Source organism: Quercus robur, chromosome 4 (assembly GCF_932294415.1).
Source record: "Quercus robur chromosome 4, dhQueRobu3.1, whole genome shotgun sequence".
NCBI classification, from domain to species: domain Eukaryota; kingdom Viridiplantae; phylum Streptophyta; class Magnoliopsida; order Fagales; family Fagaceae; genus Quercus; species Quercus robur.
In genome coordinates, this window is record NC_065537.1 from 78,174,841 (window position 1) to 78,202,196 (window position 27,356).

General features: G+C 33.8%; 2 protein-coding genes across 2 annotated transcripts; one reads left to right on the forward strand and one right to left on the reverse strand.

Moving 5' to 3' along the window:
- Positions 1 to 1,112: 1,112 nt before the first annotated feature.
- Positions 1,113 to 20,701, reverse strand: LOC126723841 (structural maintenance of chromosomes protein 5). Its single transcript, XM_050427762.1, has 30 exons — positions 20,416 to 20,701; positions 18,768 to 18,945; positions 18,528 to 18,681; positions 16,983 to 17,056; positions 15,537 to 15,686; positions 15,310 to 15,414; positions 15,084 to 15,229; positions 14,222 to 14,333; positions 13,959 to 14,114; positions 13,402 to 13,523; positions 13,185 to 13,329; positions 13,041 to 13,106; positions 9,465 to 9,593; positions 9,235 to 9,333; positions 8,938 to 9,103; positions 8,697 to 8,842; positions 8,473 to 8,536; positions 8,262 to 8,386; positions 8,017 to 8,094; positions 6,700 to 6,772; positions 5,484 to 5,587; positions 5,208 to 5,324; positions 5,049 to 5,126; positions 3,984 to 4,083; positions 3,727 to 3,781; positions 2,607 to 2,655; positions 2,438 to 2,525; positions 2,281 to 2,353; positions 1,477 to 1,580; positions 1,113 to 1,391 (listed from the first exon to the last, which is right to left on the reverse strand). Exons 1-30 carry the CDS (start codon positions 20,451 to 20,453, stop codon positions 1,330 to 1,332), a joined length of 3,156 nt encoding a protein of 1,051 aa, XP_050283719.1. The 5' UTR covers positions 20,454 to 20,701; the 3' UTR covers positions 1,113 to 1,329.
- Positions 20,702 to 22,820: 2,119 nt separating this feature from the next.
- On the forward strand, positions 22,821 to 26,538 carry LOC126723843 (RNA polymerase sigma factor sigD, chloroplastic). Its single transcript, XM_050427764.1, has 5 exons — positions 22,821 to 23,334; positions 23,665 to 23,895; positions 23,970 to 24,110; positions 25,132 to 25,332; positions 26,104 to 26,538. Exons 1-5 carry the CDS (start codon positions 22,891 to 22,893, stop codon positions 26,383 to 26,385), a joined length of 1,299 nt encoding a protein of 432 aa, XP_050283721.1. The 5' UTR covers positions 22,821 to 22,890; the 3' UTR covers positions 26,386 to 26,538.
- Positions 26,539 to 27,356: the final 818 nt, after the last annotated feature.

Consider the following 27,356-nt stretch of genomic DNA (forward strand, 5'->3'; position numbering starts at 1 on the left):
ACCACTTATGATTTGTTGTGAAAACATTGTGGCTTTCCAAATAAATAAAAAACCAAGAAGTGAGTTTTATTAATCTCTTAAGTTTCAAACAAGAGTTCTATTGATCATTAGTTTTTTTTTTTTTTTTTTTTTTTTTTTTTTTTTTTTTTGAGGTAATTTTATGACTAAAACAGTCTTCAGTGTATTTCACATTTCTTCTCTTTCTTTCCTTTTTTTTTTTTTTTTGTGGGTATATTATAACCAGCGATATACAAGACTACCATTTCTTACATATCTAATCTAATTTCTAACATAAGTAAAACAGAGCATCTTCTAAAACTCTACCATTTGTGATTCTTGGTCACTGTATTGTGACAACAATTATTGGCGCATGTCCATATATTTGCCATGTCTCAATAATTTATTCAAGAAGCCCAGAAAGTTGTGATTGAGATGACTTAAAATTCTACTCAGGCAAGATATATATATATATATATATATATATATATATATATATATATATATATATATATATATGTTTAGAGAAAAATTGCAGTATCATTAAGTTACAATAATTAATTCTTTTAAAAATGGTTACCTAAATAAGTTGTATTTTTTCCTTAAAATTGTGCTAGGTGTTTGGAGTAACTCAAAGACCTCAACTACCAAAAGATATAGCAGAAGTATAATTTTTTATTTTGGTGAGAGAATCCCAAAATAGAGTTTTTTTTTTTTTTTTTTTCCTTGAGAAATAAACACAGAAGGTTCTAACTCGATACACCACAAACTCTACTCAGAATTATGATAACTTTGAAGGAATAGTAAAATAAGTTATACCACACACAACCCATTCAAAGGCCCTTTTGAGATCAAAACTCCGTAGATGTTTTTAGGAGAATTTTTTTTTTCCACAAAAGCAAATAAACTTGCATATTTCTATGAAGTACAAAAGAATATTATATTGTAAATGAGTTCAAATTTGATACGGATTGGGTTTTAGTAAAACTATATTTTTACATCCACCAATAGTAGAATGCCACAAAATGCTTCGAACTTATGTAATAGATTGGTTCACACCCAATTCTATTCCTCCAGTTTTGGGGATCCATCTTTTGTGTATATATATATATATATATATATAATTAGATTGATTATTAACTATTAAAGGAAAGGATCATCTATACAATGGCAAAGGAGATATAATTACATGCCAAAACTATTATACATAACCATCTGATATGGTGCAAAAAATGGGCTACTTCAGATGAATACAATAGCTGCCCTAAATTTTCTTTAAACAAAAAATCCTAAAGTGAGGGCATTTGAACTAGAGAGTTTGATATTGTTATTTCAGCATTGAGTTTTTCCAACCAAACCTGTGACAGATCCCCAGCAATCTCCACTGCTCCACACTGAATAAACAGTACACAAAAGTCATGCCAGTCAGTTGCTTATAAGCAAAACAAATAGATAGAGATTATCTGGTGTTACCATTACCTTTTGAGGGCTGATCAATCCAAGGCCCATTCATTATATTCAGAATGCTACATGCCTCACTGTACTCCAAATCAGGTAGCAACTTTGGAGTCAGTAGAAAACACCTGCATATTGATGAAACTAATACTTCAGCCATCTTTGCATTTTTGGAAAGAAAGTTTAAGAGACCTATAACTTGTTTTTGTCAACTACAAGAAATGAAAAAACAATTTTGTTGCATTAAACAGTAATGGTTCAGTACATAAATATTTTATTTAAGCTCTCAATCTTATAATCCTCATGCTTTACGTTCAAAGAGAAGAATTGTCATTTCACCATAATCCAAGTGTAATTGTTTCTTTTGTAGGACAAAATGACGAGTGTTCCTCCAAGCAAATTTCAGCAGCCACTGCAGATTGCATGTGGGACACAGTAGGCTCATTAGCCCCACAAATTTGACATAGAGAAAAATAAAGTTTTTTTTTTAATATGCGGGTTTTGTCCCTAAGTGGGTAGAAAGCAAAGATTTGAACTAGACTAGTGCCTCATGGAGGCATGGTCCTGACCCAATTGTGCTACCCTTGAGGAGAGATAAATAATATTAAAGCTCTGGGTGTTTATGTGCTTTTTCAACAAAAGCAATAGCCAACTACTACTACCAACACCAGACACCTAAACCAAATTCCTTAACCATTTGTAGTTACAACCTCCTAAAAGCCTTTAATATAACCACCATTTGAACATGATCAGACAGACATGCAACTGATCACAAGCTTGCCAAATTATATGTAGACAGCAATTATCAGGTTAAACAAGTGTTCTTACTGTGGTGTGTTCAGTTGGCTGGCAGCTCTCACTAGTTGCTGGAACATCTTTCGTTCATTTATAGGGTCCATCCCTGCAGAATTTGGAGGCCAAAATAAATTCTATGAGCTGTATTAATGTAGTAAGAATTTGTAAAACACTTGATACGGTGACTAACCCTGATTTATCTCATCCACAACCCTAAATGGGCAGTTTGTAAGATCTTGGAGAGAAACAAGATAAAGAATGGTTGATACCGACCGTTCCTAGAAAAAGGAAATTTTAGGACACATCAAAAACAACTGTCACAAAAGCAATCAAGACATAAATACAAAAAGATTCGATACCCCTCCAGACTGATGATGAGCACTGAGAACTTGGAGCTGTCCTGCTTGCCTTAAATGCAAAAGGTTAAACCAAATGAAAGCGTGAGCCTAAGTGGTTCGATATGATTCAAAAGCAAATTTAAAGAGCACAAAACAAAGAAATTATAAATGAAAAGAATGTATATCGACATTATAAAGAATAAATTTATTTATTTTTTGATAAGTAATTTAATGAATAAATTTATCTCTAAATCACAATGGACCATAATATTTAAATCCTTGATATTCATATCACCAAAGGACCTTTAAGGACCCTGTTCAAACACCATTGGCAATCATAGAATACGGTCTTGACTCTTGAGGCTTTATCCACATTCATAGCTTTGAAAGCTCTACTTACATCATCTTCATCAAACAGTCTCAACCCAGATTTTCAGATGCCAAACATCTTGGGATGATGAATGATACTTCCTTAGTACTGTTTGTAAATCTTTTGACACATTTCTATCAGTATTATAGCATCATGCTAACTGTGTCTTTCTAACTGGATTGGTAATAGCACATCCAAAATGTTATAAAGAGATCTGATCCGCTGTTTTCCATGCTATTTAGTTGGTAAGCAGGAAGTAAAAATGTCAAGAGAGCTAATCCAAAATTTTTGACATATTGCAAGTCAACAATTTCAAAGTTTAGATGCTCGGCCTTCAAGGTAAAGTTGTAATTAAAGGCAGTAACTACTGAATATCTAAAATGCAAACTGGCTGACTACATGAGATAATATTCAGCTCATAATTATCTCTCTTTACTGCAATTGTTTTAAGTATATATTTTGATTAAACTAATTCTAGCTTAACAATCCAGATCCCTTGTTCAAAAGGCAGGTTTCTATTATAGAGAAGTTTAGCAATAACACCCAAATGAAACTGCCAGAACTCACACGTTAAAAAATAATATATACTTTTTATTCGTTTTGGCCCCCAAGGAGAGGGATAATGGGAGCTTCATAGTGACCTCCACTTCACAAGGTATGGTCCCCAACTAATGTGCTACCCCTTGGGGTGTACTTAAAGAAACAAAATGCCCAGTAGCATATGAAATGTGCTTTACTAAAAATATAAAACAAATCCAAAGCTGCAGTTACCTGAACTTGACTTTTATAAGTATTCCAAATTGATCAAAGTCCTTGTCATGCTCATCTGAGAAAAAGAAACATTAAATAAAATAATTGAGAAAGAATACTATAATGGATGGAGGGAGAGGGAGGGGGAAGTAGAAGAGAGTTGGCTGGCAATTGCCAATTTCTGGCCAACTCTACTCTACTTCCCTTTACTCCCCCTCCCTCTCCTTTCATCCAAACTGGCCATAAGGTACATTCTCTATAAGCAAAGCAATGAATACCCAATGAAACTTCTCCTGCGACAGCCATCTCTTGAAAGTTACGACTGAAAGTCTCATTTATCCGAGCAACAAGATTTCTCAATGTTGGAAGCCAATTTTCCTGCACCAATTTAAAATTAGGACATTGCATAGGAAAAATTAGACCACATAAATACATATCAATATCAAAACACATAAATTGAGGCAGCTGAGCAAATATGTGACATACAAGAAGGTAACAAGAGGAGATGGGGAAAAAACTAAAAGCATACAAGATTAATAATATGATATGATAGGATCAGATTATTCTTTTTATTCTTTTTGGCAAGAAAATTATTCAGTTTATTCATTCCCTAAAATTTTGACACAAAAGTGAGGAGCAATATTAGCTTGAGTTTGGGAACATGCTAGCTTCCCATCTAATAATTTCTAGCCATTCATGAGATTCATGTATACAATGAAAACAATATAAAAACCATACGATTATATCAATCAATTTAAAAGGAAACCAAACACCTGGATCTTCTTTTTTTTCAAAAACTAAACAACAGGACTTGTTTAGGTTTTAATTGAAACCAAAAGTTAACCAGATGAATTACCAAATAATTTAGCCAGCCAGATGCTATGATGATTAATATCAACATTTCAGAAAGAGATGCCAAATAATTTTACCCTGATTTTAGTCATCTAGGTAATATTCAATTGACTACTGTTACATGGAAATTCTAGATGAACTAAAACAATTTCAAAAGGAGGAATGATAGAAGAATAGATTGATTTTATGATTTGTGAATTCACTGGTAGGGAAGGTGAGAGAACAAGAAAGAGGGGGTGAGTTGTGCAATAGGTAATCTTTTTTAGCAACATGTGGCAATCCATGCACATTGCCTTCCCTGTCCTCTAATGATTAAAGTTATAGTCTTTAGCTTCAGTATTAAATTATGCAGAGAATATATGTTTTATTGGCTTATCCCATTTACATTGACTTTGATCACAAGATGATGACTATTGAGAAGGGATTGAAGGAGAGAAATAGTAACTTCACAGAAACCTGGCTATGTAATGAGGCAACTAAACTTCACTCACCTTCAAGTTATCTATTTCAGCTAAACACCTCCTCAGCTCCTTGTTATCTGCTTCAAGTTTTTTTGCAAGATCTTCTATCTGTGACATGGTTTTAATTACAGTTAAAATGAAATATCATAGAAACTAGTACAAATTATACTAAAGATGGCAGAACACTACCTGATTTTTACGGTGTTCATATTCTTCCAAAATATTGTTGTTTAAAAAAAGCATAGAATTAGCCTGTGATATATTATCTTGAATGGCAGCCTCCAATTCCTCAATAGTAGTAGGCATCTACATGTCAACACACAAGAAATTAGAATGTTTCTTGAATAAAGAGCCATGAAAATATGAAGCACTGAGAAAACAATGCATTCTTAAAGTGAAACTAGTCATGAGACTGGCATATTAAACAATGTTTGACCTGTTTCAACTTTAAGCCATAATACAAACCTCAAGAAATTCCTTTTCAAGTTCTGGAGTGATCGTAGCTATCGATTCTGCTTGCCTCTTGGCAGCTGACAGCTGCTGTCTAAAATTCTCTACCTCCTTCTTACCTTAACAAGAAGTAAAATGGTATATAGTCAGTTTCACAAGAAATATAGTTCACATAATTTGATATCATGGCTTCCAAAATATACAACTTGCAATCCTTTGAGGACAATATAATACGCGGGAATTCTTATTGAGAAGACATCATGGAAAAAATATTGTTAGTCTCAATCAGTTTCTTACACTCTTGATAGCTACTGCCAAGATGATAAATGATACCAGCTCACCAATACCTCACTAAGACATCAAAATTCCATCACTCAGAAGAATGAATCAAAACTTTGGTGGAACTTAATTGTAATATATATATTGGCAAGTTAATAGGCAAATTTTATTAAATTGGAAGCAAACTTTCAGCATAAAATATTATACAAAAGGTTGTGGACTAATCATGCCAAACTTCTTAAACTAATACTAAAAAGCCATTTGGCACACAATTTTACCTATAATTAATTTCTAGATTTGGCCCTATCTCATAAACAGGATAATATATTAAAAGACATAGGCTTCTCTTAATCACTTAAATACACATTATATATAAAAGTATTTCCAAGAACATTTTCGGTTTCTTGAGCCACTTTAATGATACTAGCTCTAGTGACAAAATCTTCACAAAGATCCCTAACTGGAATCACACAAGAAATTTTTTAACCAAGCCACAAACATATTAAACTATCTATGAAGCAATTATGATAATATGATCTCCTTCCAAAACTAGCATAACCATAATATTAACCGACCTTCAAAAATCGCAAGAGTAAGCTTTCTTTAAAGGAAAAAAAGCTCCTGAAAAGAAAGGACTACAAAGCAAAATTACTTTCAAGATCTGTTTATTTCTCAATATGTTGTCACCTGCTCACTCGGTGTATGTAAGCAATGCCAGTAAGGCCAGTTTAAAATTATACCTTTTATAAGAAAAACGAATAAAAAAATCATAATTTTTTTTATAAGTAATAAAATATGGCAAGGCCCTAGTTCATGGGAAGTATACCCAAGCTACACAACTAAACAATTTTTCAATAAAGGGTCACAATGAAAGTCCATGAATAGATGAAAAGATTTTTGAAAATTTTCTAGCCAAAGAAAAAAACAAAATTACATTTTAGTAGCAACTTACAATATTCGAAGTGCAGTGATCCTTGCATAGCAAACTTTTCATGCTGCTTAAGATCAACTTCCAAATCTCTAATCTAAAAGTCAGAAAACCAATACATACATATCAGGAAAGTGATCAGAAACTGAAGATATATTTAGTGGGGTCAGGTATGCCATGTCTTCAACAAAATAACAGAAAAAAATTGTGCATATAACATACAGAGATCCTACAGACAAAAGAAAACTTCATCAGGAGACTTGCAGGATGCTATGTGAATTGGTTACAAACATAAAAATGGAAGGCAAAGAGCATACATAATGGAGGGGGAATGGGAATTATTGTCATTGTATATGTTAGTTAAAACAGAAAGAAAAAGAAGAAATAATATTTTAACAGAATTATTAAATTTATAAATTTCTACGCGATTTTCATTTTTAAAAAATTCAAATCTCCAAGACAAATTCAAGAATTTAAGGACACCCTTTTTTAATAAGGGATTTTTGGTCCCAAGTGCAGGAAGATGGGAGATTCAAACTAGTGGCCTCCGCTTCATGAGATAGGGCCTTCTTGAAAGGACTCCACCTGATTTTAAAGTATGCCACATATAGAAAAGGAAGACAAAGAGCATACGTAATGGAGGCTGAAGGAAGGTCCACTTGTCTTGTTTAAAAATATACTCATTGAGAAAATTGATCATGTGAACAAAACTCCATGTTGAGGAGTAAAACACAATTGCAAAAAAAATTATTTTGTTACTGTTTCAAAAAATAAGCTAACTAAATCTGTCCATAATATATTTAAGAATAAGGGTATTTTTTTTATTCTTATAACTAATAGTATGAAGAAAAAGGTTTTTAAAAACACTATTAATTATCAAGTGTTAAAATTGTTAATTATACAATATAGAACAAAGTTGGCTCCTCAAACAGTTATAAGAATAACAAAATGATCTGTTCACTGAGATAAGGACATAATAAACAGAAACAATATAGATTTCAATTTTTTATCGTTAACTTTAAATATAAGAGGGTCAACTGTGTGAGCAAAAGTCTAGTAAAATAACAAATCATGGGATTCTGGAGGAAGACAGAAAACAACCATGTTAAATAAAGTTTTGGAGAGGTTCTTCAGTTGTTACAGAAATAAGACAAAAAAATAAAAAATAAAAAATGATTCACAAATACAAACATAATCTTTTTCAGCCTATAGAAATTAATTTTACACCCTCATACTAACAGATTTTTCGATTCATTAATAGTATAAGATGGGTATCTAATACATTTCAATAAAGCTTGTATGAACTTCTAGATCAGCTTGACAATTAATCAGAAAAAGTACCTTGGCGTCAAATTCAATGGATGCCATATGCACTTCTGCAAAACTCTGCTTGAAAGAAACAGCCTCAACAAGTAACTCCTGTAAAACAGGGGCAAAAAAGAATGAAGCAATTGAAATTTCAAAATATGTATCTCTATACTAGAGATAGCTTATTTCTTAATTCTGACATAAACCAGCAAATAAAGTCACAGCACAGCATAATAACTAAAAGGGGACAAAAAACCTGAGCCTGAAAGTGACTTCACCTTAACTTCCATTGCACAATGGAATCGCTGAATGTTATATTTTGCAGCTTGATCGATAAGCTTCGCCATAAGAGTATCCAAATCATCTTCCTTGTCCAAAGATTCTAATTTTCTTCTCCTTTGATCTAAGATCACCAAAGAATATATTTTTCTAGAGTAAATGTAAAGATTGAATGTGGCACTTTTCTATGTAGTAATATTTTATACTTACCAATTAGGCTTTCAATTTCACGCCGTTTTTTCTTCTCATGCTGTAAAATCTTGATAATATCCTCCTACAATTTATATCCAGAATGAAGTCCAAATGCAAATTTGTATTTTGATCAACTCCAATAAGTTATGAATCAAGAATTATATTTGGCAACACAAACATACAGCAGTCACAACAGTCAGGCATCAGTAAAAACTTTGGAAACTTGTATGTTTTCAGCATACCCGCTGTTTATGAAATTTCGCAGCTTCTTCCTCCAAGTATCTTAGATCATTCTTAAATGACCCAAGGCTTTCCTCAATCACAGAAACTGATTCTTCGAGCTCCATTTTCTTAGACCTCATAACTTCTATTTCCCCGACATCTAAACCTGGAAGCAGAGTACAGATGAGTATTGGCAGCATATGCAATTGTAAAGATTTAGATTAAACACTAATCAAGACTAAGGGTTTTCTAGAAACATACTACACAGAAGAAGACTTGAGCGACCCACAGCATCTACACTAGCTGAAAAATGGTTACCATATCTAGATTTAGACCATCTAAAATGATTTTCTGGAGTCCAACAGTCCAGAATATCCCACTTGAGAACCTCATCAGCCTTTTGATCGGTTTCCTTGGACCCTATGTACTGAGCAAAGTTGAAAAATAGATAAGCTCTGGATATCAAACATGATCATAAACCACATTTTCAAACTCCCCAACTTCATGAGGCTCAGTCAAATACATCACAAATTGAACAAGGAAGCTAAGGGAGCTTACTGAACGATCTAAACCAAATTGACTAGTCAAAACCTCCTTAACAGCATTAGGAGCATTAAAAACTTGGTCAAGCCGAGAATAAATACCAATCGAATGCATCTGCTTGTTATCAAAAAAACAAAATGATGATAAGATGGTTACTTATCAAAAAATAATAATAAAAAAAAAAATGATGATAAGATGGTTGGACTATTCAACTGCAGAACATATTTGGGGCCCAAGTCACATACCTCCTTAGTTAGTTGAAAGGGCAAGGGTGCACGACCTTCATCCCCCGTATAATTTAGGACCGGGACATCAAATGACTTCAAATTTTTTACTAAAAAGTCCCGATCCCTAGGATCTTGAGTGATGAAAGACTGCAAATCAAGCAAAAAAAAAAGAAAAAAGACTAGAAGTTTAGTGTCAAAAAAGAACTTTCCTCACCACCCAACAAAAATCATGTTCACATAACATGATTTTATTAAAAAAAAAAAAAAAAAACTTTATGCTTCATAAACGACATAGCATTCCTTAAAAGGAAAATTAAAAAGTACAAATAATTACACAAGCTTGGTTAATTCAACCCATACAAATATGGGGAAAGAGAGAATATACCATAAGTAAATAGAAAAAAAACAATAGGGTCTAGCTGAAATACTCATGCCTTGATTCCAAAAATAGGTAAGAATTATTCATATACCAAGCTAATGTAAAGGATCATAGTTTTAAGCACTCTAGGTCTCAATCCTACGTGCATCCATCCAAAAACATTGCAGAAAGACTAAGAGTAAAGCACCTGGGATGTGCAGGGGTCTTTCTGTTTTCTCTTGCATAATGTTCATATTAAGTATAATTTTGTTTCTAATAAACTGCCATTGATCTCAAAAGCTTAAGTGATAGGAAGAGGTGAATTTAAACATTTAATATTTATTCAAACACTCCCCATCACATGTGGGCCTAGAAATCCCCTGGAGGCCGAAGGTGGAATATTAATTTTTAAATGGGAGGTAAAGTGGTGACAAGTGATAACATCCAAACTTAGGACCACCAGCTATAATACCAAGACAAATTACCACTTATTACAAAACCTTATACTATTAAGAAATGATGAATTAATCATTTAACCATTATTCTAATGATTCATATAAGGGTCAAATATAGGAGAGAAACTGATACATAAATGTTCATATAATCCATTTGTCTGGGACATACTAGCATTTTTTTAATTTAATAAGTGACATACTATGACTAGCATTGTCCTGCATTTAACTAATTTAATGGTCCTTCACTTTGATGTCTTATTCAAGTTTATCAAAATCTTTTTTTTGATAAGTAATAAAAATTCATTGATATCAAAAAGAGAGAGACACCCAAGTACACCGGGGGTATACAGGGGAGAACAAATCAAAAACGAACATTACAAAAATCAAGAAAATCCAAAATAGAAGAAAAATGATGGTTTCTCCACACAAAGAACCAATCAAGTAAGGTTCTAAAGAAAAGAAGCTTGAGATCAGGCATGGAACACTCCTTGTCTTCAAAACACCTACTATTTCTCTCCTTCCAAATATACCACATCAAATAGTGAGGAACAACCATCCAAATATCTCCATTACGATGGCGGCCAAAACGACCTTGCCAGCAAGCCAAAAGCCCAACAATAGAGAATGACATAACCCAGCAAACTCCAAATAACCCAAAAACCATATCCCACAACTCCGAAGCAACCGGGCAATGAAGGAAAAGATGGTCAATAGTTTCACTATTACACTTGCACATAAAACACCAATCCAAAATGCAAACCTTTCTTTTCCTTAAGTTATCAATTGTCAGGCATTTCCCCAAGGCTACAGTCCATACAAAGAAAGCCACTCTAGAGGGAATCTTCTGCTTCCAAATGCTTTTCCAAGGGAAAAAGTGCTCACTATGGCCAACTAGAAGATGGTAATAAGCACTGACCGTGAAACCCTTACTCTTACAAGGCAGCCAACATCTCTTATCTTCCCCGTTCCCCCTTACAGGAGTGCAATAAATGGAAATGATGAAGCTTTTGAAAGCTTCCAATTCACGATTATGCACCTCCCTACAAAACTAAAAATCCCAATGGAGGACTCCGTTGGTGAACCTCATTAGATCCGCCACACTTGCCTCTTTGTTACAACAAATCCTAAATAAATCAGGATAGTGGTCTACGAGAGGGGAAGATCCACAACAACGATCTAGCCAAAACTGCACTTTTGATCCATCTCCAATTTCATACAGAATAAACCGAGATAAAGAGTGCCACCCCCTTCTAATATTTTTCCACAAACTAACTCAATAAGGACCAGAGAAAGAGCTAGAACACCAACCACCCCAATCACCACCGTACTTCACCTCTATCACTTGACGCCATAGAGCATCCCTCTCTTGCCCAAATCTCCATAACCACTTCCCAAATAAAGCTACATTGAAGGTTCTCATGTTCCTAATCCCCAACCCACCTGAAGAAAGCGGAGTACCCACAGTAGACCACTTAACCAAATGAAATTTGGGCTCGTCTCCTAGGCCACCCCATAAAAAGTCCTACTGAAGTCTAGCAATTCGGTTGGCCACAGAAACGGGAATAGGGAATAAAGAAAGAAAATAAGTAGGGAGATTAGAGAGAGTGCTTTTAATTAAAGTGACTACCTCCCTTGGATAAATATGATTTTTTCCAACTTGCTAATTTTCTTTCCATCTTCTCTAGAATAGGATTCCAAATAGACTTGTCCTTAAATTTTGCCCCAAAAGGAAGACCCAAATATTTCATTGGGAGAGACCCTTGCTTGCAGCCTAAGACAGCCACCAAAAGATCCATGTTATGAACTGCCCCCACAGCCACTAGTTCAAACTTATCCAAATTTACCTTCAGACCAGACACAGCCTCAAACCAAATGAGCACCATACGAAGAATCAGAATTTGATCAATATTAGCATCACGAAAAATCAGAGTATCATCAGCGAAAAGGAGATGGGAAACCATCAAAGATCTTCCAGAAGAAGCACCTACACTAAAACCTGACAAACAACCTTCATGGACAGCCTTATTCAACATTCTACCGATGGCTTCCATAACCAACACAAATAACAAGGGGGACAAAGGATCACCTTGCCGCAACCCCCTAGAACTTCCAAAAAACCCATGGGGAGTACCATTAATAAGGATAGAAAAACGAACGGTAGATAAACAAAAAGAAATCCATTGCCTCCACTTATTAGAAAAACCACAACGCTCAAGCAAGTTAGAAAGAAATCCCCAGTTCACATGATCAAAGGCTTTTTCAATATCCAATTTACATAACAACCCTGGCTGACTAGACTTCAATCTACTATCAAGACATTCGTTAGCAATAAGAACGGAATCAAAAATCTGCCTATTTAGAATAAAGGCGTTCTGGGGAGCTGAGATGATCTCTCCTAAAACCATGTGAAGACGAGTAACCAAAACTTTAGCAAGAATTTTATAAACCCCCCCAACAAGGCTGATAGGCCGGAAGTCCTTTACCTCCACTACTGTAGCTTTTTTTGGAATGAGAGCAAAAGTTTATCAAAATCTTATGGGACCTTATTCAAATCATAGCCTAACAAAATCTTTCTACCACCTTTGTCCCAATTTCCTTTTAAGTAACTGAGATCTCTAAAATAAAAACAAATAAAACCAACAAGAAGCTCAGGTACCTAATATGATCCTCATCCAAGTCTCAGCAAGTGCTGAACCCAAATGAAAAAAAAAAAAGTACAGAACTTTACTTTTTTTTTTTTTTTTTTTTTTTTAATTTTTGATATAGATGAAGGAAAAATACCTTCCAGATGTAATAGGGGACATGACCTTCTAAATAGTTTGCATGAACCCGATCAGAGACATTAACCTAAACACAAAATTATTAAAAAGTAAGTGAAAGAAGAATTAATTCATAAAGCAACAACCCGAATTATAAAATACATACCTCAAGCAAAACAGGACCATACACTTCTTTATTGAACTCATTGCGATGTTCTTGCACCCAATGATAAGCCTCAAATATCCTCTCAGTTCCAGATTTCACTAATGCCTGAAGACATTTATTGTGTGTATTCTCCATATCCTTCAACCTGTAAAAATCATCAGAAAGATATAAAAAAGGTAAAAAGCATATGAAACATTTAAATCTCATTCAAATTTACCTGTCCAGGCAATTCCTGAGGCTCATTTTCTTTTGACCTAGAAGTCTTTCCTTCTCTGACTTTTGATTCCTCTTATTATTAGCTGAAACTTCTAGTTCCAGGATTTGAGCCTTTAAATTTTCCTGGTGTAGAAATGTTTTCAGTAATAACAGTGAAGGTATCAACCAAATCAAAAGAATAGCAACCAAACAGTAATTATTGACTTTCATAAAAGTGATCAGGTAAATTATCATCAACAGAAAACACACAAGTTCAAACTAATCATTGTTTTCCAATTTACTTATAGGAAAACCATTACATAAAATTTTAGTAGATTATACTTGCACCAATACAACTGTTTCTTTTTCTTTCTTTTTTTTGATAGGTACACCAATACATTTGATGATAGCAAAATAAGAGAAACCATAACCTTTTCAAGATACTTCAAGACAGTTAACCACAAAATCAGTTCCATATATTGTAAGTGGTTGAAGTCTCCAGTGACCATATGTCAATAAACTCACATCATAACCCACACCACCAGAAAAAATCAATAATTGGCTAGAAAAGTTACTTACAAGTACATCTTTTGGAGCTTCATACGGAGGCAGATTTTCAAGTTCTGCTTCAGCAGCAGCAAGACCTTCTTTAGCTTTACTGATTTTTTGTTTACGATATTCTTCTTGCTTGCTCAATTCTTCCATTTCTTTATATTTTCCTCGTACTTGCACCCCCTGTAGAAAATGTAAATGAACATTGAAGGCAACAGAAGAAATACAATTGTCTGACAAAATATTAAAGAGACCAAACAACTAAAAGAAAGATAGCAAGCTGTAAGTACCAAATGGCTTTCATTTGACATAATTTCTGTAAGTCTTTTTGAATTTTCATTTATGAGACGGCCAGCTTTTTTACATTTAGCATCCAAGACTGCCTTCTCTTGCTTTTGTTTCCTGCAAACAATTGATTGATTAATGAGTAAACTAACACTTTAGAAGATGAAACATGATATATTGCAACAGTGATTGATCTCAAAAAGAAGAAAGGAAAAAATGCAAGCAGTAACATGCAACCCACACAATCAGTCACTCACTTTTCACAACAATTATATAGGTTTTCCTATGTCCATAGTATGGTATACCTTTGATAAAACCCTTCCTATATCACCCCACAAAACCATAAATGAAAAAGAATTGTTGAAGTTTAGCCAAGCTTAAACCCAGATAGCCAATGCATGGACCCCCAAGACCTCACATAGATCATAAGATTGGCCACATTGTGGAGATGTCCATTCAGTATAATATGAAATAATTGCAAAATGTCTCGGCAAACTTGGCATGTTAATTATCAAAAATCTACCTGGAGAAAATTCCATGAGTAGCTGTCTCTGGTACAAAGATAGCATATCTAAAGTCAACAGATAAAGAAATAAAGATGTGCCATAACCAGCACAGAGACATGCTACTGTGTCAGCATGTCACTGGCCACATGATAAAACATTGTCATAAGCATATTATGAAGTCAATATTTAATCAAACTCAGAGATAATGAATTCACATTAAGCACTACACAAGCTTCAAGTGCATTGAGTTTACTATTGTAAACGCGTTGTACTTTTTTCTTATCAATAAAACTTTTATTATCTATCAAAAAATTTATATTAAGCACTACATATCTGGTGAACCAAAGATAAGTCATCATACTCAATGGGTTCCTTAAGGTCATTTAAGGTTTTTGCAGCTTCATCCAACTTCTTCTTTGCATCCTTTTCCTGCTCCTTAGCTTCCATATATTCAGCCTTCTTCATGTCATACTTCAGCCAAGGTAATTTCTTTTTCATGGATTCAACCTGCAGCATGACAGAAAAATCAACATTTGAAATGTTATCAAGCATAGAAATGATCATGAACAAAACCTACAAAAGCTAACCTTTGTTAAAAGTTCTTCTCTTTGACGAACACGCTCAACATCTTTCTCTAATTCAGCATTCAATGCCCTCCATTGATTCAAAGTCTCTCCATTTCTCTCAACAGACTAAATCAGTAGAAATTGTTAATAATAATAACACCATAATATAAAGTGTTAAGTGTACGGTTCTGATCATTTTAAATCTTTAACACTATATTAAGGAAGAAGGTGAGCCTTTAGAAACTCACTAGCTGAATGTTCTTCAGCTCACGGCTTTTTTCTATGAGTGCACGATGTTGGATAGGAAGTTGAGGATCACCAACAGCCTTTTCAGTTTCTTCTAGAAGTTGCACAGGAGTTAATTTGGCAAACTCACAGACCCTGTCTTGTGGTAAAAACTACATCACCCACCCCCCACCCCCAAAAAAAAAAAAGAAGAGAGAAGAAAAAGTAAATTTAGTTGGCATGCCTCCTGCTGTGAAATCATAATCAGCTACATAACATATAAATAGTGTCACTGTAATATTATGAATATTAATTAACACTCATGTGATAGGTAAAGGAGATGGGAAGGGGAGGGGGCAAGCAGCAGCAGAAGAGGAGAAAAGAATCTATAGATGGAAAAAAAAAAGTAGATACAAGATCAAAGTGATCATATAAACTTACTAGAGACATGATTAAGACGTATTTATCAATATCCATAGTCATCCAAATCTAATTAGAGAAGAAGGGGGACATGTCCTCTGCAAATCAAGTATTTAAAAATCATGAAATACACAATTTCAGAATACAAGAGGCCTATGCATGGCTTAAGGCCCAAACATCCAAATGGACCAATCCAAGTAGCATCTTGAATGCTACACAAAGGATATGTTCACAAGAAAAGTTTACTCGTTTTTTTTCATTTGGGAAAGCATCTAATGGAAAGGGGGATGAAAAAAAATAGGAGTTTTACAATAAACCAGAAATTCATAATAAGAAAAAAAATAACAAAAAACACGTAGCTAAAACATATATCTAATAAAAGAAACAAAATATATTTGTTTCATATATGGTCACACAATCGTACCACTGTGCTGCAAAAGAGAAAGCACCAGCTTGAGGAGAAAAAGGAACTTCAACAGGATCCCAAATTGAAGAAAAGAAACTACTACCAGCAGATCACAAGGGTCATGATGGCACTCAATCAGAAAGACTGGTATATGAGGTTAAGGACGATGCATAGGTATTACCATATTAGATAAACATTTCTGAAGTGTTTCATACCAAATGCAAACAGACATGCAAAAGTGTGCTTTCAGGCAATGAGCTCAATTTCAATTACAGACTTCATGATAAGAAATTGAACATATATAAATATATATACACATGTAAAAAGAAGCAGAATTGCATTTATTAAATATATGTTTTAGGAGGACGTTTGAGGACATGGATAGTTCGGATGACCAGCTATTGGCCTGTTTCAGTGGCACTTTGTTTGACTGGTCTAGGGTGTGGGGACTCACCTCTAGTGATTCTCTCCCTATGTTCCTTAGCTCCCTCCTATGTACTTAGTATCTTTCATTTTCTTTATCTTTACACTCTTTCTTTTCCCTTTGTATTTTTCTCTCTGCCTTATGTTTTTTTGCATAAGGTAGTGTTTTTGAATATAATCTTTATTACCTATCAAAAAAAAAAAGATCCTTCAAACTTACTTGAGTCAAATTGTTGACTTGAATGTTGAACCTTTGAATGACTTGAAGTATATCTTTTTTAGGCACAGCCTTTCCTGAAACCAACAAACGATGGATAAGAAATGGCTAGACTGTTATGCTTTCTTTGTTCTTATTATAAAAGCTAAACCACTCTCCTTTATAAATGAATCATTAAAGAGAGAGAGAGACACTTGGCAAAAAGATAAAACTCAGGCTAGGTCATATATTTCTTGCACTTAACAGCTAAAATTTTCAAATTTTCAATCTAATGCAGGAGAAATGCAATTAAAAAGGGGTTTTCAGTATTTTTAATTATTTTTGTTTATGCCAAGTACGTACAGCTAGGATGAGATTAATTTAATGGCTAATATAGGTTGCTTGTAAGTTTTATGGGATTTTGTTTTATTATGGTGAAAACATTACAATGACTTGATATTAAATAAAATGCCCCCTCCCCTTTGGTTTTTAGCTCTTTTGGGGCGCTTATTACTTAAAATGGCACGTAAAGTGAGGTTTCCTCAATATCTTCATCTAAGAAAGGCTTCAAAGGAAAGTTTTAAGTATGCTTTCACATTACAAAAAAACCCTCATGAAATCAAAATCTAACAAAAAAAAGTAATATCTGGCAAAACTTGAACATACACATTTATAGCAGGTAATAGGGATGTCATTAATGAGAAACAACCCCTAATACTTACCGTTTGAATGCAAAAAAATATTTTAAAAAAAAATTTCCAGCAACTAAAATTGATTGAAAATATTAAGCACGCAAAAGAAAAAGATATAGTTCATTGGACAACCAGTCACTACATGCTGATAACATCCAGGTAATGAAATGTTCAACTGGTCATTCAGAAGATCCTTCTTTATGAGTGAGTGTGGATAAATTAAATTCCTGGTATCAGGAAAACCAAAATGACTCTTCATCTGGTAGTTAGGATTGGCTTTCAGCCAGGTGGCCCATGGAACCTGCCTAGTTCAAAATTTTGGGCTTGGGCCAAAAGTTTTGGCCTATAGAGTCTGATTTTAATATGTTATCCTCAACATGTATTAACTTTAAATGTGATCTGAACGTGGGATGTTTAATATGAATGCCTTGTATTTTAGCCATTTTAGCTCCAATGTTTTGTACTAACTCTGTCCCAAATTGTTGGTTCTCTATTCCATTTTGGGATGTCCCAACAAGTAGTCCTCTTTAAAAAGTTAATAAATAAATTTCCTAACTTACGCTTTAATTTATTTAAAAATAATGTCATTCTCTCACTTGAGTTTAAATCAACTAGGGTAGTTTTGAAATTTTGTACCTTTTTCACTAAAAGAGAAGGCATTGAATGATGTTCCCTTAAAAAATTGAATTTTCTAAACATGACATACAATATGGGATGGAGGTAGGAATTAAAAATAGGGGGAAATTAACAAATGAAGTAGAAATGATCTACACAAGCCAAGGCAGCTCTAGGCCAAGACCCAACCGCGGCTCTCTAGGATTGTCCAAAGCCCAGGCACACCAGGTTCAGTCAATACTTAAAGTACTAAATATCTTACCATTAAACAACCACTCAGACTTGTTACGTGTATCAATTTTACGTGTAATGTTAATCTGTTCATCTTTAGTGTCCCCTCTCAATGAAATTTTAATATGACCAGATTCCTCTCCACGCTTCACATATGCTCCAACACTCGTCGCCCTCCCAAGCAGCTGCATGAAACAAATTCCCCCATCATTATATAGTATGAAGAAACATAAGGTAGGGTATTCAAATAAGGCATCAGCCTTTAACTAACCTGAGGCTCACCACCTAGACCAAGTGCAATGGCACACACAAGAGAGCTCTTCCCAGATCCATTTGGCCCAATTACAAGGTTCAGGCGCGATCCCGGTTTGCATTTCAGGTGATTGAAGGTCATGAAATTTTGGAGCTCAATCTCTATTATATTTCCAGGCATATAATCATCTTCCCCTCTGAGAAAGAAAAGTTTAAAAAACATTGATCCTCCAATACAACTCTAACAAAGTAGAATAAATAATTGGACACAAAAATTTGGAAAACAGGTTCGTGTAAGCTTAATAGTAGTATTAATCTCAAATGAGAGGATTTGTTTGTTTCTACACGTCTCATTTAATGAAAAGGTTTAATACTTTTCGTTAGAATTGGAACCCAAAAGTTTAACACTATATGTATAAGAGCAGCAAGCATAACAGTGCACAAAGAAGCCTCCTTTTTAGCAAAAAAGAGTTATGAGAGAACCAAAAATGTGATAACAAGGATTTGACCAATAAAAGCTAAAATTAATTTGCTTTAAAATACTCCGAAAAACTTTTATTTAAAAAAAAAAAAAAAAAAAACTCTTCCATTTGAATGCTTATTGAAAATGAGTAAAAAACTTCTAATTCAGAGTAAGAATTCATCAATTCTATTTCATTTTCACTTCCCCTACATTTTCTCAGCAACCAGACAGTCCTTTAGCTAATAACCAACAAGAAAATTTCAAAAATTTAAAAAAACACAAAACCCTAACGCTGTGCAGTGTTACACCAAGGACAATGTCACCATCACAGAGCATCAAAAACCTCGAATTCAGAGTAAGAATCCATCAATTCTATATCTTTTTCACTTTCCCTACATTTTCTCAGCAACCAAACAGTCCTAAAACTAGAAACCAACAAGAAAATTTTCAAATATTTAAATAAATAAAAACAAACAAACAAAAACCCTAACGCTGTACAGTGTTACACCGAGCACAATGTCACCATCACAGAGCATCAAAAACCTTGAATTCAGAGAAAGAATTCATCAATTCTATTTCTTTTTCACTTCCCCTACATTTTCTCAGCAAGAAAACAGTCCTTTAATTAGAAACCAACAAAGAAAATTTCAAAAATTTAAAAAAAAAAAAAAAATCCTAACGCTGTACAGTGTTACACCAAGGACAACGTCACCATCACAAAGCATCAAAAACCTCGAATTCAGAGTAAGATTTCATCAATTTTCTACTTCTTTTTCACTTCCCCTACATTTTCTCAGCAAGCAAACAGTCCTTTAATTAAAAACCAACAAAGAAAATTTCAAAAATTTTAAAAAACAGAAAAATCCTAACGCTGTACAGTGTTACACCAAGGACAACGTCACCATCACAGAGCATCAAAAACCTCAAACTCAGAGTAAGAATTCATCGATTCTATATCTTTTTCACTTCCCCTACATTTTCTCAGCAACCAAACAGTCCTATAACTAAAAACCAACAAAGAAAATTTCAAAAATTCAAAAAAAAAAACCTAAAGCTGTACAGTGTTCACACCAAGTACAATGTCACCGTCACATAACATCAAAAAAACAAACACACCACAGACTAAATCGTGGACTTCAAAACGCTTACAAGAACTCAAACAGAGACATAAATATAGCTGAGAGAGTGAGAGAAGTGTACGGACCTTTCGATTCTTGCTCGCTTGGCGCGAGGCTCGGCCATTGAGGAAGATTGATCAGAATGTGTGTTGTGTTGGAAAATCGGAGACTTTGTGAAACCCTAGGCGGTTGATTTGGGGATTAAGGACAAATGGGAGTGAAAATTAGGGTTTGAGAGAGGAAGAAAGAGAGAGAGAGAAGCACTAGGTTCGAGAAGGTGAGAATTGGCGCCAAACGAGAAAACACATAATATATATTCAGGGGTTGTTGGAACCGGGTCCAGACTCGTCAAGACTTGAGAAGATTGACTTTCTAAAAGAATAAAATATCATAAGTGTTTTATATATATATATATATACTAGCCTCGATGCACGAGGCTCTTTCTTTTGGGTGTACTCTTTTAATTTTCTATTTATCACTATTTGAAATTTAAGCGTATATTTAATCGTATTATACATTTGAGGTGAAAAAAAAAAAAAAAAAGACAAAAACAAATTAAATGAATGAGAATAGGGAGCGAGGGAAATCGAAATTAAAAAGAAAGAGGGTCTTGATAAAACACAAAAAATAAAAGTTGAAAAGATGAGTGTGTGTGCATTTGACATGGACTTATAAAGCTAACTTTTTTTATTGTTTAATTTATTTTTACTACTATTCAGCTTATTTTTTGTATTATTTATGAGTTTCATTATACTTTTTGATACTATTCATTGGTCATACTGTATTATTTTTGTCAAAAAATCTACATTACTTTTGGCAAAGAAATTTATATTTTAATACTAAATAAATTGTTTTCAAATAAACACTAATTGAAGGAATATAGGAGAATTGAAGCATTTTTGAATATTGAGTTTGAAAACTAATAGAAGAGTTGTCCTATTTTGTAGGCTTTATTTTAGGTGAAAGCTAAAATTTAGGAGTTTTTAAATTAGCAATTTTACATATATAACCCTATTATTTAAACTTTATGAACTAATATTCTTAGGCATCCGTTAAATTTTCTTTTTTTGATAGAGTTGTAACTTATGGCATTCACTTCTAATGATTGTGCTATTTATCATCACACTAAGACATAAATTGGTTTTTTATGTAGGTGATAATTGAATCTCATATTTCTTATTCTGGACCATAGGGATTTTACTAGTTGAGCATACAAGAACCCACTATCCATTAACTTTTCTTGTATATCATTATGGGTAAAATAAAGTAAACTCCTTAGGTATAGACTAATGTCAGCTAATGTCTTGAACTAGGTTTGAGCTAATGTCAGTTTAGATATAAAACATTTCAAAACTTACCAATATGGTCCCTAATCACATTAACAATGCAAAAAAATGAGTAACGGTTTAGTTTTAATATCTTTAACGTAGTTAACATTAGTCAAAACTTTAAAGGTGTTAACTATAATTTATCCTTACATTATTTATTACTTATTTTTACAAATTTTTTTTAATAAAATATTTTTAATGAATAACAAAAGTGGTGAAAATTGCATGTAAAAGAAGGTGGTGTCAATAATAATATGCAAAAGTGATGCATCATAACTGACCATTTTAAATTCACTAAAAAATAGTCATGTATTCTACGAGTTCTAGACATTCTTATTAGGGAAAAAAAATACCAACTTCACAAGCAATATTAAGAAAATTACCTTTTTTTTTTTTCTTACCACAAGTGTGATGGGGTTATCCTGTTCCCATGAAGAGAAATACAAAATACTACTCTCCTTCACCCATAAGACTCTTAGCCAAAATAAAAATAAAATCTTTAGTATTTGAGAAATAAAAATAATATAACTTTTTTAATAAGAAAAATGGTGCATCTAAGTAAAGTTACCTTATAAAGTATCGGGCCCTCTTTATAATTATTTTATAAAATTGAGCATTATTGTTTTGGCTTGATTGTTCCGAGCAATTATCACGAAACATAAGATTATTATAAAAAATAAAAATAAAACACACATACATACATATATACATATATATATATATATATATATATAACTTGGACTAAGAGAGGAACCGGAAAGGAGATAAAAAGTGTTCCAAGAAGTTATTAGAATTTTATAAATAACTGGAGGTTTTAAATGTGTCTATATTCTATGCTTTTCTTAAAGAAAAATGTGAATGTTTTACATTTTTCAAAAGTGGCAATAAAATATTGTCATTGAATTACACATATGAATTGATATCAAGTGAGTTCTGTTTCTAAATGCAATATATATTTTTATATTTTAAACTACTTTAAATCCTAGAACTAAATGAACAACACCTACATGGCTACATAGCCAACTTAAGCCAATGAGTCGTATTATCAATGACATCCACACAAAGAGTGCCATCACTCCCTTTTATCTTATCTGCAACAATGAAACAAACAGCACATTTGTCCTGCATGGCAAGGAAAGAAATATCTCCCAAAAACATCTACAAACTCTAATGTGCTAATTTAAAGCCTAAGCTTCTACTCACTCACTCACTCACTCACTCAATCTATTCTTTATGGCCATCACCACCATATGCTCATCTCCAACTCACTCTCCAACTCTCCCAACCATTTCTTCACTCAAAACCCACCACCCTCTCCAACCCCAGTTGCATGTTTCTACATCTTCTACTAAATTTGGCTCTAACATAGTCTCCAACGATGCATTAGTCATTGCTGCAGCTGCAGAGGCAGTTGTACTGGCCCATGCAGCAGCTCAGGCTGCTAGAGATGCTGTGTTGGCTGCAGCTGAGATTGGTGAGGTGTGGAGTGACAGAGAGAGTGATAATGTATTGGTGAGGGATGGGAGTGGTGGCTTAGGAGTGAGGAGGAAGAGGAGGAGGAGAAGGAGAAAAGGGATGGAGGAAAAAATTGGAGAGAGTTGGAGAATTTCATCCGGGTCTGTTAAGTCTGGGAATTTGAGTCCAAGGGAGGAGGCAGAGCTTTGCTTATGCCTCAAGGTAGGTTTGCTAGTAAAATTGTAGAATGGCTGCTATTTACTTATGGTATTATTGAAGTGACTTTAGTATGTCTTGTGGGGTCTGAACTTTGAATTAGAATTAGAATTTGTTAATAACTTCCTTTACATAATTTGTTTACAACCTCCAGAATTTTAACTCTAATTGCTTCACTAGTATATTCCAATGGTTATGTTGTGAAATTTTCAAATGTTAAGGTAGTTTGTTCTAATAATAACAATCAATTAATCAATAAAAGTTTGAAATTTGAGAATGAAATTCAGTATTATCTCCATCAAAAGGGGAAAAAAATAAGTGTTTGCAAATTGACAGGAGGGAGCAAGGCTGGAAGGGATGAGAATAGGAGTCAGGGAAGCTCGAGGCTGTGAGCCAACCTCAAAACAGTTGGCCAAGGCCGTAGGGATGAAAAGGAGGAGTGTAGATAAGATTTTGTGTGATGGAAGAGAGTCAAGAGAGAAGATTGCTCGGAGCTACCGTAGACTGGTGGTTTCCATTGCCAAAGGTTATCAAGGCAGAGGACTAAGCTTCCAAGACCTCATTCAGGTTACTTATATTTTTCTCTTAAATGTTGGTTCCTACAGTGTGCTGATGTACAATGTGTTCTGCTGTGTTTACAGGAAGGGAGCATAGGCCTTCTTCGGGGGGTGGAGAAATTTGAGCCTGAAAGAGGACATAAGTTGGCAACATATGTTTACTGGTGGATTAAGCAGGCTATTATTAGAGCCATAGCAACTGACACTAGATTAGTGAGATTACCGGTGAGAAACTGCATATATTAACAGTATATTTACTTTCAATGCAACTTTTTAGTTCAGCCAATCTAACTGCTGACCATTCTCTTCTGCTCAAAATGACTTAAATATTTTGGGATTCTTCTTTGAGAATCTCTACTTGCTGCATGATAGTTCTTATAACTTTTTAGAGGGTTACTATGCTTGTTAGTTTTAATATGTGCACATTAGCCTGAATTGGACTCTAAGAACGAATGTTTTCCACCTTTATTGTTTAACATATCAATAGAGTGAGGTGTTTTAAATCCTAATGGTATGTCTGACTGGCAGAAGTATTTCAAGTAAATTCTTTGCATATGTAAAAATGGCTAATGAACTAAATTTTGGCCTTTATGATTCTTCCCTTGTATTGCTTCCTTATTTTTCTTTTTAATCAGGATGCTACTAACTCTAGGATGGTGTTAACATAGAACCCTGCCTAATTTATTAATTTTTATTGTTGTTCTATTTTTGTGGTTGTTGTAGATTGTATTTTTAAGAGTTAGTGTGGGTTTGGATTCAGTGTTTCCGCTGAATCCCGCATCACGTTTTCCTTTTTTTTTTTTTTGCTTTCACTCGTTTAAGGGAGAGACAAAATTCACAAATGTCACTGTTCACGCACTGTTCTGTCACTGTAGCAGCACTGTTCATACATTAAAAAATATTAAAAATGGTCTCACGGCACTATTCACACATTTAAAAATTATTTTACTACATTGTTTTCAGTTTTTAGTTTTCAGTTTCAGTAACAATAAGTTCAATCCAAATGGACCCTTAATCTCAGATATGTTGCCAATATTTGTGACAGTTAGTAATAGTATTGATGTTCATGTTGAGATGTTCTATTCCATTAGATTGTTTAGAATTTGTCAGAAAATTATTAAAAGTAAGACTTGATTGCAAGAAAATGGTGATTTCCTTTCTCTTCAAAATCTTTGCTTCACCCTATATGAGTTTTTGGGAGGTAAACTGTTAGTTAGTGAATGTATGGTTAGCTTGTTGTGTGTAGGGAAATGTGAGCAGGATGGTGGCGAAAATTGCAGAAGCAAGCAACATCTTGACTAAAAGATTAGGGCGGCAACCATCCTATGATGAAATTGCTGAAATGCTCAATGTGAATATTTTGACAGTGAAACTTGTTTCTGAGAGGAGCAGACCCCCAGGGTCATTGGATCGAGCAGTAACTGATCAAGGTCGCATGACTCTCCAGGTTCTTTTCTTGAACTTTATTCCCGACTTTAATGAATGATCAAGTTCTTTGATCAGAACGAAGTTTATTGTTCTTCAATAATGAATGTATATACTGTCCCGCAGTATTAATATTCAAACTCAAGCCAGTCCCCTTGTCATGTCAGTTATGGTTATGAGTCCTGCATTTCCTATATTTCTCACCTTTGAAGAACGTTCTTAAAAATCCAAATCTCCAGTTGGATTCTAATCCTACAAAGCATTGAATTTTTTTGCCACCTCATATCAAGGTTGCAGGATTAGATGAGATTGAAAGACTGGACGTGACAACAAGAGGCTATACGGCGCTTTTAAATCACAAGAATTCAAATATCTTCTTGATAGTTGAGACTAGAATTAGTTTCATACCTAGGTATCTCAAACAAGGTTCAGAATTAATATGATTGACTCAAAGACAGCCTGATGAGTTGATAATCCAACTTGGATAAACTTGTACAACAATAAAATATTACTGTTGTTCAAAAATAATTAGATCGGTGAACTTTTTTTTTCCATGAATAAATAGATTGAGAAACTTGAGAGTTGAGATGAGGAAATTCACAGTTAATGAAACTTTAATGTAAGAAGCCTAAACTGTTACCTGTAAACTAATTTATAGCGAGGTTAATTGCAGGCGCCTTAGATTTCTTCAATGTCTTGTGTTTATGCAATAAGAGCTTATTTAAAATATGAAATATCACTTAGGACATACCCATTGACTAAATCTAATACATAAGTTCAAAATCTGTTGCAGGAGATCATATCAGGACCGGATGAAACAGTGCCAGAAAAGATGGTCAAGAAACAGCTAATGAAGCAAGAGGTGGATAAACTTCTCAAGACACTTAACAAAAGAGAAGAACATATATTGAGATTACGCTTTGGACTCAATGGAGAGCCACCTAGGTCCTGTGAAGAGATAGGAAGACTATTAAAGCTGTCGAGGGAGAGGGTTCGCCAGATCTATGTTATTGCATTATCAAATTTACGACAGAGAAGTATGAAAGACAATCTAGTAGAATTTTATTTTGTATAGAAGTTCTTGATTTGATTAATAGAATTAGAAGATAGGAAACAAATTGAATATGTCAACTAAAATTTGTACATTTTACCATATCATATATTTTTTTTGAGCTGTCATAGACCATGACATAGGAATTTTACATTCCTATGCTCAATGCTTTGGTTATTCCCATTTCCATTAGAGATGAAGTGAGTAGAGATGATTTGTGCTAAGTACAATATGATGGTAAAGGAAGCACTCTATCATGCTTGTCATGTGCTTTGTTCCTTGTCATGCACCCAAACATTATATGTATGAGCTAGACACGTGACAACAATGCGCACCCAAAAAAAAAAACACCTTACAAGTGTGCAAGGCCCCGGTAAAGTTCAATAATTATTCTTTAAAAAGGATCTAGTAGCAAGTATAAATTATATGTGGCGATTTATAAAACTATTATGTAAATTATTTAAATAAGTCATAAAACTCGTTAAAAAATCATATAACTAAAACTGTATATGAATGGTTTTTTCAATCGTCATATAATGGGTTGAAGAAAAATGGATGCAAACCAATTTGTAGCTAAAGTTTTTCCCATCACAGCAGTACAAGTGTACAACTACAAACCACCATGGTTGCTACTTTTCCTTCGCTGAGCAGATAACAGCTGCTCAAGTACTAACCCTCCACCTTGTGAAGTTTCTTTGAATAATCCCATATTTTTCAATTTTCTCTCATGTACACAAATTCAAAACTGCCTCACCATCCTAAAACTCTTCCAACTACGGGTGCATGGGAATTTCTTCAGCCAGAAAGATTGAGGAGGTGTTTGGTTTGTGTTTTCAAACAACCATTTTCAGTTTTTAAATAATATTACACGTATTTGCACATATTTTTTCATTTACACGTATTTCTACAAATATTTTCAAATAACAATTTTCAATTTTTAAATACATATACCAAACAGACCCTTAATGATTTGTAATTGAGAGTTTGAATAATTT